Here is an 18549-nt window from a genome sequence, read left to right as displayed (position 1 = left end):
CTTATTATTGACCATTTCTTTTACTTCATATTTACCAGTTTTCCAACTTACTAATCATTATAGAAATTCACATTTTGATAATCTCTTTGTTTAATAGGAGCTACCATAGCCGTATTCCCAAACCTTATTAAATAGGGAATTTGTTCTCTCTGGTCCAGAATGTTTTCTGAAAAGGATCTTCCTGTTTTCCCAAATGGCTCTCCAAGAAAACAAACTTGATCGTTCAACTTTGTCCTGGTAGATGGTGCTACTGAAAGAGAACTTGAGAAATTTTCCCTTTGGGCAAGGATTTGTTCCAAGTTTTTCTGTTCCTTTTTTGTTTGTTTTTTTGCTTGTTTTTAATTCTCTACTTTCGCTTTAATAAAACCAGAACATATTGATGGCTTTACAAATTATATTGCAACTATAAAAATATAAGAACATTGCTTAATGTACTATGTGAGATTAAGTCAAAGAATATGTGTCTATGGGTGATGGAAATTTAGGTACTGTTCTAAAGTAGGAGAGAAATGAAATTTCCATAAGACAAAATGACCAACTTTTAACATGAACATTTTTAAGATAACTTCTGAGGGAAGTCTGGCCAACTTCTTCTGTCCACCAGTTTATCTTTATGGTGATAGTGACGTGAAGCTGTTGTTTTCTTTGGTGAATGGTGAACTGATAATGATAAACTTAACTGCAGAACCTCTTTGGTATCCAAATCTTTATACTCACTAATTCTTTATTCTTATCTGTAAAGGTAGAAAAAAACTTCAGTAACTCAATTTTGTATCAAAACTCTGCTGCTTAAGTATTTCTTCTGAATACACTTTTTGTGGTATTTTTTGATAGTTTGCTCCCCAAGCTTGCAATTTCTTTGTTGTTCTGAATTAAAAAAAAAAAACATAAACCCAGTGTACTTGGTGAAAGTTGAAAGGTTGCCGGGTTCTTTGTTCTCCTTTTACTCTGTAAATCACTGCCTTGTAGATCTAAAATATTTAACTATAACATTAATGGAATTTTACAACCTTTAGAAATGTTTTGATGTCACATGAAAAAGTGCTCATGAGACGATGTTAAAATACACAACTTCAAGAGCAAAACTCAGGTCATATATCTGTAACATAAATGTATGAATATATGCAGTATGGGGAACCCTGCCTGCCCTTTTTTTCCATTTAACTATTTATCAAACTATATTAAGAGCCTTAAATTTTCATACCTAGTAATATTTTATCTTCAGGAAGTTTTTCCTAAGGAAATACTTAGAAATAGTCAAAGATTGCAAAGGTATTTGTTTTATTGTGATTTATAAAAGAGGGAGACTGGAAACAACCTAAACACTATATGACATGGAATTCGTGGTGTAATTTATCCAAATAAACCTGTTGTGCATTTATTTAAAAAATAACTTGAAACGCTTTGAGGTATGACCCATTTACTTAGGTAGTAAAGCTCCATCGGTTGCATCTGATCACTCCATTAATCCTGACAAATTATTTCTATGATTTATGTTAAATGCTTATATTTGCAGTGCTCTTTGCTCATATTAAGGGCCTCGGGGGGGGCACACATGGTTTGTGCTTGACTACTAGCTTAAAGGTTGGTAGTTTGAACCCACCCAGTGGTGCCATGGAATAAAGGCCTGGCACAGAATTGCTTCTGTAAAGATTATAGCCAAGAAAACTCTATGGAGCAATTCTACTCTGTAACACATGGGGCTGCCATGAATCTGAACTCGATGACAGTGCGTTTGGTTTTTTTGGTTTTGCTCATATTTGCTTATACTAAAAAAAAAAAGAGTAATGGTCTTCATAGAAACAGAAAGGTGTTTATACAGAAATTATACCCCACACATATATGCTTAAAAATGAATAAAGGTACTTTTTGATTTAAACATTTAACTTGAACATATTTTATACTAAAATATTAATTTGTGTTTCATACAAGCTTTTATTAATGTGCTATCCAATAAACTATTCCTTCAGTGGCTCCTTTATGAATTAGAGAGCTATATGGTTTTAAAAAAAAAAAGTTAACTAATTTACCCTTTAAAAAAAAAAAAAAATTTACCCTTTACAGCAGTATAAAAATCACAGAGCCCTTATTTTAGGTTTCAGAATCCCTTTTTGAGTGTGTGTGTATGTGGGAGTGGGTGTGTACACTGTTGAGATGAACATTGCAGCTTTTCTTCCTTCCCCCAGTAAAGACTGGTTTCAGGATGCATGACCAGAAATGCACATAGCACTGTGAGTGAAAATACTGATCCTTTCAGTTCTTCCATGGTTCTCTCCTTCTCATCATATTCAGGTCACAGAACTTTGAATACAACGTAAAGATTATGAAATAGGAAAATGAGATCTACTCTTAATTTTGAAATTTATAGGTCACAGAGTGCCATTTATTTTTTCCTAATGGATATTTTATTTCTTCATAACAGAAATGTAATGCCTGATTGACATTAAGTACTAGGATTAAAAGGTCAGTTCAGATCAACTGATATCTGTATGATTTATTTGAAGTCCTTACTTGATTACTGGACCTTTCTTAAGAACTTTAGTTTTCCCAAAAAAGTCATGTCAGTTGTTTGCAAAACCATTGAATTCGAAAGCTTTCATGTTTTAAAAAAATATATATGCAATTCAGTGTTCTTTTTAACCTTTCAAGACCCAATTATTTTCTGCTTTGAATTTTTTTTTATTGATGCCATGCATTTTTATTAATGGAAACATGTTGAATCATTGAGTGTGTTTGAATTTTTGGTAGGTGGTATGGATTTTTTTTTTTCTTGCCTCTTCCCACAAGCCTACCCTTCAAGACCAGGGGGACATACGTTGTCCCACTAATTCTACCCCAGAGTCCCCCCAGAGTCCATTGGTACGTATGTGTACCAAATAAAAACTTTCAAAATTTCTAGTTTTCTTACCAAAAATGCGCAACCTCATACAATACCCTGTAGAAACAGTAATTTGCGGTAGATACTCATCTTTTTTTTTTTTTGTTTGTTTCAGTCATAAAGCCCCCTGCTTTGCAGCACACTAACTGTCGGTGGTATAGCAGCTTCCCAGTCAGCCTGAGAGGCAGAAAATGCTGGTGGGCAACCATATATCCCAATGGTCATGAATTAGTATATTTTCAGCTTTGCAAAACCATTACCTAAATCTAGCCTTGCAATATTCTTATCACCCTCCAAAGAATACCTGTACCAATTAACAGTCACTTCCCCTGTCTACTCCCCAGCTCCTTTCCCAGCCTTCCCCCCCAAAAAAGTTGCTGTTGAGCTGTGACTCATGGCGACCCTGTGTGTTTTAGAGTAGAACTGCACTCATAGGGTTTTCATGGCTGTCATCTTTCAGAAACAGATTGAGGCACCTATGGTGGAATTCAAACTGCCAACCTCTCAGTTAGTAGCTATACACATAGCTGTTTGCGCCACTCAGGGACTCCTAACCCTAAACCTAGGCGACCACTAATCAACTTTCTCCTTGTATCGATTTAGCTCTTCTGGATGTGACATGTAAATGGTATCATATGACATGTACTCTTTTGTGACAAGATTATTTCAACTTAGTATGTTTTCAAGGTTCATCCATGTTGTAGCATATATCAATACTTCCTTCTTTCTGTGGATGTACATCATTTTGCTTGTCCATTCACCAGCTGATGGACCTTTAGATTGTTTTCACTATTATGAATAACGCTGCTGTTACAGACAAGGTGCATTCATGTACAGGTTTTTATGTTGGCACGTTTTCATTTCCCTTGGGTAGATATTTAGGAATGGAATTGCTGGGTCGTATGGTAACTCTGTTTCACCTTTTGAAAAACTACCAACAGAGTATCATTTTAACTTTTAAGAGTCAGAAACTTTTTTCCCCCCCCAATATTTAAGTGACACATGTTTGAGATAGAGATGATTCATCTCTAATGCCTGAAGTCTTTCTTGTTTGATCTCTAGCTCTTCTTCCCAGCCTGCCTGTTCTGTCTGGTAATCACTCTCCAGAGAGACAATAGGGGACCTTCTGAGAGCGAAAGGGGGAGACCGTTAGTCATTCTGCAACAATAGGCATACATGAAGACTGTCCCTGGAAAATTAAGACAAGTGGTCACTCTCTCAGCCTACAAGAAGGAAAACCTGTTGCTAAGTGCCTGCCAGTGGGAAGCAGGCATCTCCGCTGGGAAGCCAGTCATGGAGCAGTGTTGGCAGTGTGTCTCTTCCATTCTGCTCTGTTCCTCCCAGGGAAAGAGTGTTTTTGAAAGGAGATGGTGATGAGCTAATGATATCTTAATTACCCCATAGTTTAGTTTATAAATGTGAATATAAAGTGTGATTCAAATTAATGAAGAGGAGACCTGTTAATTTTTCTAATATTTACTTGAGTTAAATGTTTTATTTCTTACAGGAAACAACTAAATCATTTCAACTTCAAAGTAAAAGCTACATTGCTGGACACCTGAGACTAAAAAACCTTTAACTGTGCCGAAAAACTTAGGAAGCAGACAGCTTTTCCCTCCCTCTCATTTGAAAGAACTTGAAGAAGAAATAGAATGGCAGCCATTTAAAGCTGATATTCAGGATGAACGATGATAATTCGGATGGCAAGACAGAGCATGAATTACAGTCCTTATTTATCTGTGATAAAAATGGAAACGCGTATCCATACGACCAAAAATCACCTACACAAAATTCTTCAAGCGCTGATGTGAACTGGAATCCTGCCAACCCAGATGACATGGTGGTTGATTATGAAACCACCCGCCCGGCTGTGGACAGTGGTGAAAATGTTTCTTTAAACCATCAGTGTGTCAAAGTACTTGATCACCAAAAGCCTTCAAGTGATCTCATCAGTGAGGGGATGTTAGCTATGTGCCAGGATGTCATGTGTCAGCCTTCTGCAGGTGTTTTAAATACAGAGGAGACCGAGTACCTGCATAATAATTGTCATCCCCGAGGAGAAGTTCAGGACCAGAGTGTTGAGCCAATGCTGCCTTTCTTGTGGAAGCCTAATGATGATTTGAACTGTACAAGCCACCCTGCTGCCTTGGAGCTAAACCAGACTTTTGACTTGAAAGAGGATGAAGTTAAGTGCACCTTTCTAACACATCATGCCATTGATAAGAGTCCGTCTTTTCATACCACCGAAAGTCTGCAACCAACCAGCACAAGAGATGAAAATACATCTTTATGCTGCTCCACTCTAACGTCTTCCCCTTCTGACAAGGTGCATGTGAGAGAGAAGAGTTATGGTAGAGAGAGCTTTGAAAACGCCCTTGCAGCATCATCAGGGGTCCAAGATACAACATACACAATATTTCCTGATGGGGTGATGCAAACTGATGTTGTTGTTGCAGTTATTGGAAATCAGTGTCAATATTCTTCGGGAAAGGCCGCCAGTGAGCACACAGATGGGACACAGCAACAACTAGCTGGAGAACAAGAGATACAAGCTCTAACACCAGTTTCTGATGGCATGGATGTTCCCCGTGGATCTGTATTACAAGAGTTCTTTTGTTTATCTAAAGAGGAATCAAATAGTGAGACACATTCACAGGGCTTGTATGGGCAAAAGGAAATGGGCCAAAATCTAAGAGAAACAGTGTCCAATTGTCTTATAGATGATGAATGCCCTTTACTAGTGCCAGCTTTCAATAAAAGTAAAGTCCAAGGGCTGAACCCAGAGCATAAAGTCGCTGTGACTGAAGAGACACAAATTGCGTCCAATGAAAAGGATTTGGGTACCCAAAATGGTACCTTAGAGTTGACGCTAAGTAGCCCACCAGGACAAAAGGTGGCTTCATCCTTTGAACTATCCTGGAATGCAAATGATATGTTCACTAGTGCAGGTAACACAGTTTGCATGTCAACTCCAGTCCTAGAACCCACAAATGCAACTTTTTCTATTTCACCTATTGAAGCAACGGAGAAATCTAGTAAAGTGGAAAGTGGTAACCGAGAGCTTAGAAATTTGCTAAACTTGAGGGAAACACCTAGGAACGTGTCTAAAACTAGCCTAGGAAAATCAGCAACCAAAACTAACACTCCTACAGGCAGCAAAGTTAGAAAAACTGAAATTATAAGTTACCCACGACCAAACTTCAAGAACATCAAAGCAAAAGTTATATCTAGACCAGTGTTGCAGTCCAAAGACCCTGCTTCATCAAAGGTCACACCCAGACCTCAGTTAACCAGTGCTTCATCCCCGTCATCAGTGTCTTCCTCAAGACAGGTGACGGCTTTGAGCAAAACACCAAGATCCGACCTGAATGCAGACACGAAAACAGAAATCCTAATTAACAAGACGCATAAGCAGCAATTTAATAAACTCATTACTAGCCAGGCTGCACATGTCACAAGTCATTCTAAAAATGCTTCACACAAGGTTCCGAGAACAACGCCTGCCGTGAAATTGAATCAGGAAGATGTCGGCAAAGCAGGTTCTTCTAATTCAGCATGTGAGACTGGGTCCGTCGCTGCGTTTTTCCAGAAGATCAAAGGCATACTCCCTGTCAAAATGGAAAGCGCAGCGTGTTTGGGAATGACGTACGTTTCCAACATCGATGGGATTAGCCCTGAAAAGAAGGGTGAAAGAGGAAACGGGGTACCTCTGGAGAAACAAGAGCTCAAAAGGGAAATTTTGAACGAGACCTTTGAATATGGTTCCCTCTTTTTGGTAAGTGGAGTTTTTTGCCAGCTTCAGAGAGTAGTGGCAGAAGCTGAGAGATACATTGGCAATAGTTAAGAATATGGCATTAATCGTTAAGACTATGGCAGAGCTAGGTGTGCAGATTAGTTTTCAGGTGTTAATGTATTCAGTAATTCTTGGTCTTGTCAGCATCAGTGTGTACTAGGGTGTTACTAGGTCACAATATGCGTAACCTGCATATTGAAAAATCCTTAAGTTCAGTATTTTGTATAGAGTTATCAATGCCCCTTTTCATACTGTGCTAACAGAACAAGTTATTTTAATATTTTGGTATAGATTTGAAGTTAAATGTCTGATTATAATCCGATTAAATTTTATATTTCTGAAAAAAAAGGACTGCTTATAAACTTTAAAATGTACTGGCCCAGATTTAAGAAATGGCTAGTGAGTACTGGTAAATAGTATCAGCTTACAAAAAGCTGCTAACGTCTTGTTGTTGAGGAATTACTTTCAGGAAGTGGGGCTCTGTCTTGCAGTATTCTTGATTCTGCCTCTGACCAGCTAATGTGATTTTGGGCAGGTAGACATTGAGGTCCAAAGGTGAAAGGATTGGGCTAGTTGGATATCTGGAGTCTCTTGCAGCTGTAATGTGATTCCTGGTACCTAAAGTAAACAAAATCCTTTTTATTCATGAATAGCAAAACAGCAGTACAGTAAGTCCCCAGGTTACGAACGTCAGACTTACAGATAACTTCACCTTGCCCTTTAACGTTATGTAAGTTTGCCCTCACTTCGAAATGATTGAACCAACCTCTGACGTTGCCATCAAGTCCATTCCGGCTCATAGTGACCCTACAGGACAGGGTAGAATTGCCCCATAGCGTTTCCAAGGACACGGCTGGCGGGCTCTGGATTTGAACTGCTGACCTTTTGGTTAGCAGCCAGTAGCTCCTAACCACTGCACCACCAGGACCAGCCCCTCCTCACAGCAGATTCTTCATCACGATGGCCTTCACTTGCTGCATGGGCAGCCTTTAAATCATTGAAAAGGCTTTAGGCCTTTTCTTGCACTAAAACCAAAACCAAACTCACTGCCGTTGAGTGGATTCCGACTCACAGCGACCCTAAAGGACAGAGCAGAACTGCCCCGTAGGGTCGCCAAGGCTGTAAATGTTTACAGGAGCAGACTGTCACATCTTTCTCCTGTGGAGCGGCTGGTGGGTTCAAACTGCAGACCTTTCAGTGTGCAGCCGAGCACTTTAACCACTGTGCCACCAGGGCTCCTTCTTGTACTAAAGGAAGGCTAAATAAGAACTGTATGCACCTGTTCTGACTTACCTACAAATTAGACTTAAAGGTGGACTCAAGAATGGACCTTGTTCGTAACCCGGGCACTGCCTATATATGTTTTTTCGTGGTACCTATTTTGGAAACCCTGGTGGCATAGTGGTTAAGATCTACGGCTGCAAACCAAAAGGTCAGCAGTTTGAATCCACCAGGCGCTCCTTGGAAACTCTATGGGGCAGTTACCCTGTCCTGTAGGGTCACTATGAGTCGGAATCGACTTGGTGGCAAGGTTTTTTTTTTTTTAATCACATATTTGGAAACCCTAATGGGATAGTGGTTAAGTGCTGTGGCTGCTAACCAAAAAGGTCGGCCATTGGAATTCACCAGGAGCTCCTTGGAAACTCTATGGGGCAGTCCTACTCTGTCCTGTAGGGTCACTATGAGTCAAAATCAACTTGATGGCAGTGGCAGTGGGTTTGGTGTTTTTGGTTTATCACATATTTGGAGCCCTGGTGGTGCAGTGGTTAAGAGCTCGGCTGCTAACCACAAGGTTGGCAGTTCAAATCCAACAGCTGTTCCTTGGAAACCCTATGGGGCAGTTCTACTCTGTCCTATAGGGTTGCTATGAGTCAGTATCAACTCCATGACTACGAGTTCGGTTTTTTTTTTTTTTTGCTGTCATATATTTGAAGTCCTGGTGGCAGAGTAGTTAAAGTGCTGGGCAGTTAATCAAAAGTGGACAGTTCAAAACTACCAGCGGGTCTGCAGGTGAAAGATGTGGCCTCCTCCTGTAGAGGTTTACAGCCTTGGAAACCCTATGGGGCAGTTTACTCTGTCCTACAGGGTCACTTTGGAAACCCTGGTGGCGTAGTGGTTAAGTGCTACAGCTGCTCACCAAAAGGTGGGCAGTTCTAATCCACCAGGTGCTCCTTGGAAACTCCATGGGGCAGTTCTACTCTGTCCTGTCAGGGTCACTATGAGTCAAAATCGACTTGATGGCAATGAGTTTATAGGTTCGCTAGGAAACTGTGGCGTTTTTTTCTGGATTTTTTTTTGTAGGTTCACTGTGAGTCAGAGTTGACTCAACATGAATGGGTTTGGTTTTTATCACATATTTGGGGGAATTAGAGAATTCTGTGTAATGATAAAGTATGGCAAGACGTGAAAGGACTGTTTTAGAACCATGTTCAGGGTGCATGGGGGCACACACAGGAGGCAATTGTTGGGAGATTTGGGGAGATTGGGTTAGGAAAAACTTGAAAATATTCTTGAGCTGGGTCAGTTTAGAGATGTTTTGGTTTTAAAAGTTCACCTTCTCCGTTAGGAGGAGTGATAAACTACAGTGATTTCTAGACTATTGTACATTATTTCAAAACACAGATTTTGAAAGTTCTTTTGAAGTCAAATTTAGAAACTAGTTATGCCTATATTGTTTTAAATTAAATGATAGTAACTTCTGGCAGAAACCTTGGTGGCATAGTGGTTAAGAGCTACAGCTGGTAACCAAAAGGTTGGCAGTTGGGATCCGCCAGGTGCTCCTTGGAAACCCTATGGGGTAGATCTACTCTGTCCTGTAGGGTCGCTATGAGTCAGAATTGACTTGACGACGGCAATGGGTTTGGTTTTGGATTTAACTTCTGGTAGTTCTTGTCAACATTCTTAGTTTGGTGTTGACAGATTGCGTAGAAACAAGACATTTGTTCTTCCCTGATGTACAGAAGGCATTTATTGTATACTGGTCTCCTACCCCCAGAAAACTAGCATAGTTTCTTTAAACGACATTTGTTTTGAATACAAATTGGTTGTATAAGTTGGAATCTGAAGCTTTTTCTGATTTGGGCATTGAGGAAGTTTAACCTTCTGTTTCCCACGTGCAGGATGGAAGTCTGTTTTTCAGGCTCGTATCATGGCATTGAAGTAAGATGATAAAATCATCAGGTTGAGTGCATCCCAGCACATCTTGTAGAAGAAGCACTTTTCATCTTTTCTTAGGAATCTTACAGTTAGTTTTCATAATTAAATATGAAGTACATTGTAAATCCTGGAGGACTGGTCCATATTTTCAGCACTGACATTTTTTCTTGTCACACTGGTCTAAACTTTTCAGTGGTCCTGTCTCAAGCACACGTTGCCTACGATTTTCTAGTTCACCCCTTGCACACTTCCACCTATCTCTCGAGGGGCATTTGAAAACCCTTTCGAGCACACTTCTACCCTGACACATATGGGGTCACCAGGAGTCACTGACTGATTCTTGATGGACAGACAGGTTCCAGGCTTTGCATGTATTGTAGAGAGCTGAATGAATCACCATTTGCTGCATGTTTTACTCAAACTCTAGTTTGTTGATCACTTCGGCAGTACCCAGAGATTCTACATCTGCCCCGGGATCTATGATGAGACAGTCCTAGAGGGATGTTAATTTTCTGTGTGTTCCGGTAGTCTTGGGCTAAATTAGGCCTTGAATTTACTGAGTCCAGAGGCTGACCATAATCTCACAACTCTTTGGTGGTCAGGGTTTATGTGAACCTTCAGAACGTTTCCTTTTTTAATACAAAGGGCCGAATGTAGTTACTCATTACAGAGGCTCCGTTTTGGCGATTGTGCCTTAGGGAAAAAAAAAAGAGTCGTAAATTATCTGAAAGGGGAGGAACTGATATTTATTCAGTGTCTACTCTGTACCAAGCACTTTGCTCCAGGGCTTTGAACCAGTTCATTCCAGTTTGAACCACTGCTGAGAATTTGCATTGCCACCCCAGATATACTGAATCCAAATCTACATTTTAACAAGACCCCTGGGTGATTCTTATCTATGTACATAAGAATCGTATCTATACTTATGAATCACCGGGGGGGGATCTTGTTAAAACGTAGATTCTTGTTAGTATACCTGGGGTAGCAATGCAAATTCTCAGCAGAGGTTAGAACTAGAATGAACCAGCTCGAAGCCCTGCTTTGCTCAGACGCTTTACACATACCATGCCACTTCATTTTTCCAATAACACTCAGGTGCTTTACAAGCATGGTCATTTACTCTTCCCAGTAATAACAGGGTAGTTTTTATCCACATTTTAAAGCTTCAGAGAGGTTACTTAAAACTCACTGAACTGGTAACTGGTAAAATTGAGATTCAGACTCAGATCTCCTGATACAAATCCTTGCTTTCTCTGCTACACCACAGGGTTTTAAAGTTTTGTGGAATGTTGGCTCTGAAAGACAGAGCAAATCTGATTGGCTAAACATTCACTTTTATTAGTTGGTTAGAAGTTTTGTTTACTTTGTAAAGGAAGGTTTACTCTGGGGGATTGATTTAGATAGCTTTGGAATGGTAGAGGCTGAAGATCTTTGTCAGTTTATGTCAGTAATTTTGTGTTGCTCTTCGGTATCAAAACACAACCTACAGGTGTTCTCTTGGGATGTTTACCTAGTTAGTTAAGACAATAGATACTGTATGAAATCAACTGTCATCGGTCTGGGGCTTTTCATATCTCTCTTATAAGTCATCTTCTCATTATTTATTAAACAAACAAAGAAGGGTACTATTTAGGAATATGTAGCGTAGAGGTTAAGTGCATGGATTTTGGAGTTAGACTTGAATTCAAATTTCAGCTCCAACATTCACTGGCTAAGTGACCTTGGACAAGGTACTTGGTTTCTATGAGACACCAATTTCTCTTTATGTAAAGTGAGAATATAACTTGGAGCTTTTTGTTTTGTTGGTTAGGTGCCATCGACTGGGCCCCAATTCACAGTGACCCTCTGTGCAGCAGAACGAAACACTGCCCGGTCCTGCGCCATCCTCACAGTCGTTGCTACTTTGAGCCCATTGTTGCAGCCACCGTGTCCATCCATCTCATTGAGGGTTTCTCTCTTTTTCGCTGACCCCCTACTTTCCCAAGCATGATGTCCTCCTCCAGGGCCTGGTCCCTCCTGATCACATGTCCAGACTGTAGCTTACAGTGTTGTAATTTGTATTTTGAGTAAGGTCAGGATCCCATTTCCTAAGCATGGAATAGAACCAGTTACTCTCTGCCATCAGGTTAGCTCTGACTCGTGGCAGCCTCGTGTGTCAGAGTCGAGCTGTGCTCCACAGGGCTTTCAGTGGTTCATTTTTTGGAAGTAGATCACTGGGACTTTCTCCCTAGGCACCTTTACGTGGGCTTGGACCTCCAACCTTTTGGTGAGCAGCTGGGCACGTTAACTGTTTGCACTACCCAAGGACCCCTATATGTAGAATTCAAACATTTATTGAATTCCTGTTGTGTACTAGGTATGGTGCTGATTGCCCCTGGACAAACCTGTTTTCTAGTAGAGCGGATAGTATGACAGGGCATACCGATAGGGTACGTTAAGTGCCAAGTTGGGAGTATGCATAGATGTCTGCGCTGCAGAAGGAGAACTGGGTGAGGTCAATGGAGGACGGGGGTTGAGAAGGAAGGTTTCTAGCGAATACGTCATGTTAGTCACTAGTGAGAACTTGGAGGGCAAGTATGACATGGAAGGGCATTTTCTGGGTGGAAAGAGTAATGTGTACAAAGATGAAGAAACATGAGAAGATGAATTCTCATTCAGGGGACTCCAGGAAGTGTGTATGACGAACTTAAAGGTGCAGAACCAGGAAGAGTAAGGTATAAGCTGAAGAGGGTGGCGGGGCCTGCCTCATCCAAATAGGCTTGGTGTGCCTTGTTAAGCACTGACCTTATCTGGAAGGCAGAGAGAAGCCACCCAATGCAATTTGAACTTTAGAGAGATTGCTCTAGTAGGGAAGTGGAAGGTGAATTGAGGTTGGTGAGACTGGAATCAGAAAGACCCTTAGGAATGGTTTCAGTAATCATGGCAAGAAATGACACAGACCTGCACTAAGGCAGATGGAAAAGAGAGAATCACAGCAAGGGGGGCTTAGGAGATAAGAATGCAGACATCTAGAAATACGTGTTGCCATCGAGTCGATTCTGACTCATAGTGACCCTATAGGACAAAGTAGCACTGCCGCATGGAGTTTCCAAGGAACGCCTGGAGGATTCAAACTGCTGACCCTCTGGTTAACAGCCGTAGGTCTTAACCAGTGAGCCACCAGGGTTTAGTCTTCAGTTTTTAGAGTGAGTGTTTGGGTGTGTTATGGTGACTATGTGAAGAGATATATTCTGAGATGGGTAGGCAAAAATAGTTCAATTTTAGAAACCACTCCCTGTTCTTCATCTGTGAAATGGGTTATAATAAAGCTATCAGTCTCACATGGTTACTGTGAGGATTAAATGAATTGACACATGGAAAGTGCTTAGAATGATATTCCTCAGAGTGAAGGATATATATGTTAGTAAATTAAAAAATAAAAAGATGACTATTACTGTTGTTAAGTAGAGGTGCCAGAATCGAGCCGAGTGAGGGGATGCAGAAAGCAGTTAAAAGTATGAGTCTGGAGGTCCCAGATAAAGCAGAATTAAAATGTAGAACAAAATTCAAATTCACAAAAAAAGACGAGACTTATTGGTCTGACAAAGACTGGAGGAACCCCTGAGACTATGGCCCCTGGACGCCCTGCTAACTCAGAACTGAAGCCACTCCTGAAGTCCACCTTTCAGCCAAAGGTTAGACAGGCCTATAAAACAAACAATAACACACGGGAGGAACGTGCTTTTTGGTTCATTCAAGTGTACGAGACCAAATGGGCAACACCTGCCCAAAAGCAAAGATGAGGAAGCAGACAGGGACAGGAAAACTGGCTGAATGGACACGGGGAGCTCGGGGTAGAAAGGGAAAGGGGGAGAGTGCTGACACACTGCAGGATTGCAACCAATGTCACGGAAGAATTTGTGTATAAATTTTTGAATGAGAAACTAATTTGTGCTGTAAACTTTCACCTGAAGCACAATGAACTTTTTTTTTTTTTAAAAAAGTGTGGGTCTGGAGCTCGGGAGGGTGCTGACTTGGTGTGTGGATTTGGATGCATCAGGGTATAGGTGGTGGTTGACATGGTGGACAAGATAATCTAGGAAGCAATATGATAAGGAAAGAGAAAAGGGCTAAGTTTAGCACCTTCAGGAAGGCTAGCATTTAAGGGCACAGAGCAGGAGCACCCAGAGAAGGAAAACCAGGTAGGAGCTTTGTTGGAGAAACCAAAGGACGATGAGTCAATAGCATTGGGTTCCTCCAAGAGGGCCAGCAGGGAAAGGACTGAAAACTAGCTCCAATTTAACTTGTGGCACCAGTGTTCTTGGTAGAAAAAAGTTTCACTGATGGGAGGGGGGGAAAAAAAAGATCATTGAATTGAAAACTAAATGAGTTTTAGTGTCTTCATGGTACAAGTGAAAGTTAAAAACCCATCTGGCCTATATCCACTTAGACATTGTTTCTGTCACGTAGCCAACACCACAAGGAAATGGTTTAGGGAGAGTATGATCTGGACTAAAGTCTTAACTATTTTTTCACAGGGCTCTGCATCAAAAACTGCAGCCACCTCAGGTAGGAGTATATCCAAGCCTGACTCCTCCAGCTTGAGGAAAACACCTGGTCCAAAAGCTAAAGTGGGGCCTGCTGTCTCCTGTCTGAGGCGAAATAGCGAAAGTAAAAATCTCAGTTCTGACCGAGCCTTGTCTCCTCAGAGGATCAGGCGTGTATCCACTTCTGGTAAGAATTAACTAGTTGAGCTCTGCGTTTCAGCAATTTACGGATGACTTGGACTGAAAATGAGGCATATCAGAAAGCAGAAAGATGGCTTTTGGCTCTAAAATGAGAACCTTCTGTCACTTAAGCATTTGGCCGTTTTCATGGACCAGTGTCCTGCACGAGGAAGACAGAATACACAGCCCTTGTCTTTGAGCATTGTAAAGGCTGGTTGGGGAGAGACACGAACTGGCTTAGAAGCTATGCAAAAGGCTGCATACTTGAATATGCAGTGGGATCGCTGTTGTAAATATTAACCATTTGGTTTTTAAGTTCTTTACAAACAACTGAGTGCTTGTTATTTAATACTCTTAATGCCTCCTCATCGCATGTGAAGAGATTAATTTTTGTCTTTGAATTTTACCAAAAGATGTGTTATAAACGTCCAGGGATATGACGCTGACTAAAAAGTTAAACTTTTCTAATGTGAACTTTGACGTTGTCTTGTACTTTAGGAGTAGGAGTTGTGAAGTCACATCAGAGCAGCTGTTAAGTATCTTAGTAAATTTGGCAGATTTACAGAACCCTTTTGTCTTACAAATCAGAACCGGAAAACGGAAACGGCAGTCCTGTTTCACAGGGACTCAGACAAGAAGCCTCTAAGGATCCCAGCCACGGAAGAGGGCTCTGCAGGGCACACTCCTTGTTTCAGCAGCTGCAACCTTAAGCAAATTAAAGGCGTGTCAGATAAATTAGGAAGCAAGTGCCCTTATCAGAACAGTGATTACTATTGAATGGTTGGGGGGAGAATGCAGCTCTGAAGTGTGGTGTCCACACATGTGGGAGTGTTTTACAGAAACCAACAAAACCGGCCAAATCCCAGAGGACCTCTTTACCTCTCTACACCTTCGTGTTTTTTGGTTTTTATTTCTCAAACCTATTGTGATGTCTGTCTTGTAAGAAACCTGTCTTGTAAGAAGCCTGTGACACCCCCCCCAGAAGTGTCTTCAGTGTTGTTTCTTTAGATTTAGACCTAGGGTCACAGCCATGTGGTTTTGGGGAGCAGACTCGGGAAGATGAATGCATAGAGGAAGAGAGCTTTTGAGAACATTTTCATTTCCATCCCAGAGGAGCTTATTGGGAAAAAGGAACTTGCCGGCTGAATTGTTCATCATTTGGGCGAAAAACAAGATAAAAGATAGGATTATTGGGAGAAACAGTGATCCTTAGTTTGGATGTAGCCGCAGATAGGGAGTTGGGACGGTGAGAGCCAAGCGCTGGTTCTTAATTTTGCTGCCAGATAAAGCTCAGGGTGTTTGCCAGATGGTGGGAGACTGACTCTCTTCCCAGTTCTTTTGATTGGTTGTTAGAGCACCTTCTCCGGCTGGGTGGCACATGGAGCTGTGGTCACTGGCACCCTGGCCTGTCCTCAGGAGCCCTGTGTCCTATAAACTATTACCTGGTTATCATTTCTGGGGTCAGTGAGCTGCCTGAGCAGGTCGTTCACCTTCCCTGGCCTTCAGCCTCAGCATCCGTAAAACGCGAGCGTTTGAGAACCTAGGGTTCCTTCGGCAACCCTTACCTTTCTAGGGGCAGATTGGAGCCCACCTGATTTTCTGAGTAGTGTCTACTACTGGTGTCATTCTGCAGATCACATGATGTTCAAATACCAGAAAACCTGGAAGTGCACATACTGTAAGAATATTAGATCAACACCCAGGATACATTTTAAAAGATGGGATTCTTCCATGTAGGCTGTGAGTCCCAGGAATGGTGAAAAAACAAAATGGGAAAACCCGTTGCCGTGGAGTTGATTCTGACTCATGGTGACCCCATGCGTTACAGAGCAGAACTCTCTATAGGGTTTTCTTGGCTGAAATCTTTATAGAAGCCAGGCCTTTCTTCAATGGAGCCATTGGGTGGGTTTGAACCTCCAACCTTTAGGTTAGTAAAAAAAAAAAAAAAAAATTTTTTTTCGAGTACAAACTGTTTGTAGGATCCAGGGACCTACTGAATGGTGAAGCATTTTTTATTTCCTTTTAGTGTGTGCTGTGTAATGTTATGTCTTAAAAAAGAGAGAGAAGTGGGTCTCTTTGGTCTTGATGAAGAGAAAGTAATTGAACTTTTATTAATAAATAAGTCGTGCGTTCAGATTTTTCAATCTGAATTAAAAAATTATATTTTACCTGTTGATTTTTCATATGTGACTGGAAGAAAATTTAAAGTAACCAGAGAACATTATTGATATGAATTTTATATTTTAACAGTTGGGGGACTACAAAATTCATTTAAAAAAAATTGGTAGTAACTAACTTGTTTAGATGCTCCCTATAAACTGAGAGGTGTTTGTCATAGGAGACAGGAAACTTAATTGCCATCGAGTTAAAAGGAGAACAGAAAACCAAGGAGCTGCAACAGTGTGCCTTTAGACCACTGAGAACATGTGGCTGTTTACAATGAGGTGTTTGTGTTTTAGAAAACCGAAACCAAGAGGATATCCACTGGACTCGTTCAGGTTACTCTGCTAAAAGGTAAACAGCAGGAACATTTCAGTAGAGTTGAGGTTTTCGGTAAATCCTTTCAAAGAACTAGGTAGAAAACCAGACCCAGAGTTGAAGTAACCATTTTCTTGAAGCTTTAAAATGAATATAAGGAGGAATTGTAATTAAGCCCAGTGGAGCCTCCTCCATTTTGTTGTCAAAATAAGGAAGCTTTTGTGAAACCAGATTAGAACAGAACAGAACACACCAGCTCTTTGCTTCTTTGGAGTCTATGTTTTTTAAGGCACTCAGTTAAGTTACTAACCCACTGCCTTAGAGTTGGTTCTGACTCATAGCAATCCTATAGGACACAGTAGAACTGTGCCATAGGGTTTCCAAGGAGCACCTGGCGGGTGTGAACTGCCGACCTTTTGGTTAGCAGCTGTAGCTCTTAACCACTACGCCACCAGGGTTTCCAAATTACTAGATAGTGATGAAAAATATTTCTAATATTATCACAGTGCAAATGATAGCAGCTCAAACTTTTTAAGGGTTTTGCAAGTTCCAGCACCTGTTTTTATCATTTTACCTGTAAACGCATTCAGTCCTCACAATAACTTTATGAGATTTATCCCCATTGTATAGATGAAGAAACAGGCACAAGAAGGTAAATAATTTGACCAAGGTTGGGCAGCTGGACACTGGTAGAGCCGGATTCAGGCAAGGCTTAGGGCTCTGGAGCCCAGGCTCTCAATCCTTATGGATCAGTTTAAAGATACACGATTAGTTCAGCCGTGAGTTTTGGAAATTAAAAGTTTTGTGGTTAGCTGAGTGGTTTAGAAACAGTGACACTTCTCTTTTCAGGTTCTTGGCTTAAAGCTCCATGTCAATTTACCATTATGGAAATGATTTTACATGGTTTTTGCAAAGCAGTGCTGCTAAATAAATAACTGCTTGGTAATATACTTCATGATTGATTCAAGTGTCTTCAGAGACCCACCCGCCACCCTCTTTCAGGACAGTACTGGTTCTTACCAGGTTTTAGATGACAGACTAGGTCTGTTCCTTCATGCAAACATGTGATTGCCTTTCAGTGACCAGCCTGAGTCAGGTGCATTAGAGAAGTAGTGCAGAATACACTCCCTGCCCTGTGTATCCTTGAACCCACCTAAAAACCACCAAAACCCATTGCCGATGAGTTGATTCTGACTCATAGCCACCCTATAGGACAGAGTAGAACAGCCCCATAGCGTTTCCAAGGCTGTAAATCTTTGCAGAAGCAGAGTGTCACATCTTTCTCCCTTGGAGCAGCTGGTGGGTTCGAACCTCCAACTTTTTGTTTGAAGCCGAGCACTTTAAGCACCGTGCCCACCAGGGCTCCTTGGCCCCACCTGGGGAGGGTAAATGCATGTTTATGCAACAACCAGAAAGCAGCGCAAAGGAGCAGGGATGTGCAGGCCCTTAGGCGCCGTAAGACTTTGGGAGGGTGTTCAAGGACAGGTCGGGTGAAGAGAGGCCTCGTGGAAGAGATGGATCTTTAATTTTCTTCTAGA

At 41.2% G+C, this 18549-nt stretch overlaps 1 protein-coding gene across 10 annotated transcripts in view; it reads left to right on the top strand.

The window, feature by feature from the left end:
- MTUS1 (microtubule associated scaffold protein 1) overlaps positions 1-18549 on the top strand; it is a 176852-nt gene that overhangs the window by 59532 nt on the left and 98771 nt on the right. For all 10 annotated transcript variants that reach the window (XM_049865096.1, XM_049865094.1, XM_049865098.1 and 7 more), the window contains exons 2-3: positions 4386-6653; positions 14345-14540. In XM_049865096.1, the coding sequence (XP_049721053.1) occupies positions 4560-6653; positions 14345-14540 (2290 nt within the window). In that variant the 5' untranslated portion in view covers positions 4386-4559. The remainder of the gene's footprint in view (positions 1-4385; positions 6654-14344; positions 14541-18549) is intronic.

This window comes from Elephas maximus, chromosome 22, assembly GCF_024166365.1.
Source record: "Elephas maximus indicus isolate mEleMax1 chromosome 22, mEleMax1 primary haplotype, whole genome shotgun sequence".
In the NCBI taxonomy this organism is placed as follows: domain Eukaryota; kingdom Metazoa; phylum Chordata; class Mammalia; order Proboscidea; family Elephantidae; genus Elephas; species Elephas maximus.
The sequence above is the reverse complement of the archived record's forward strand: the minus strand, read 5'-3'. Positions and strand labels throughout refer to the sequence as shown.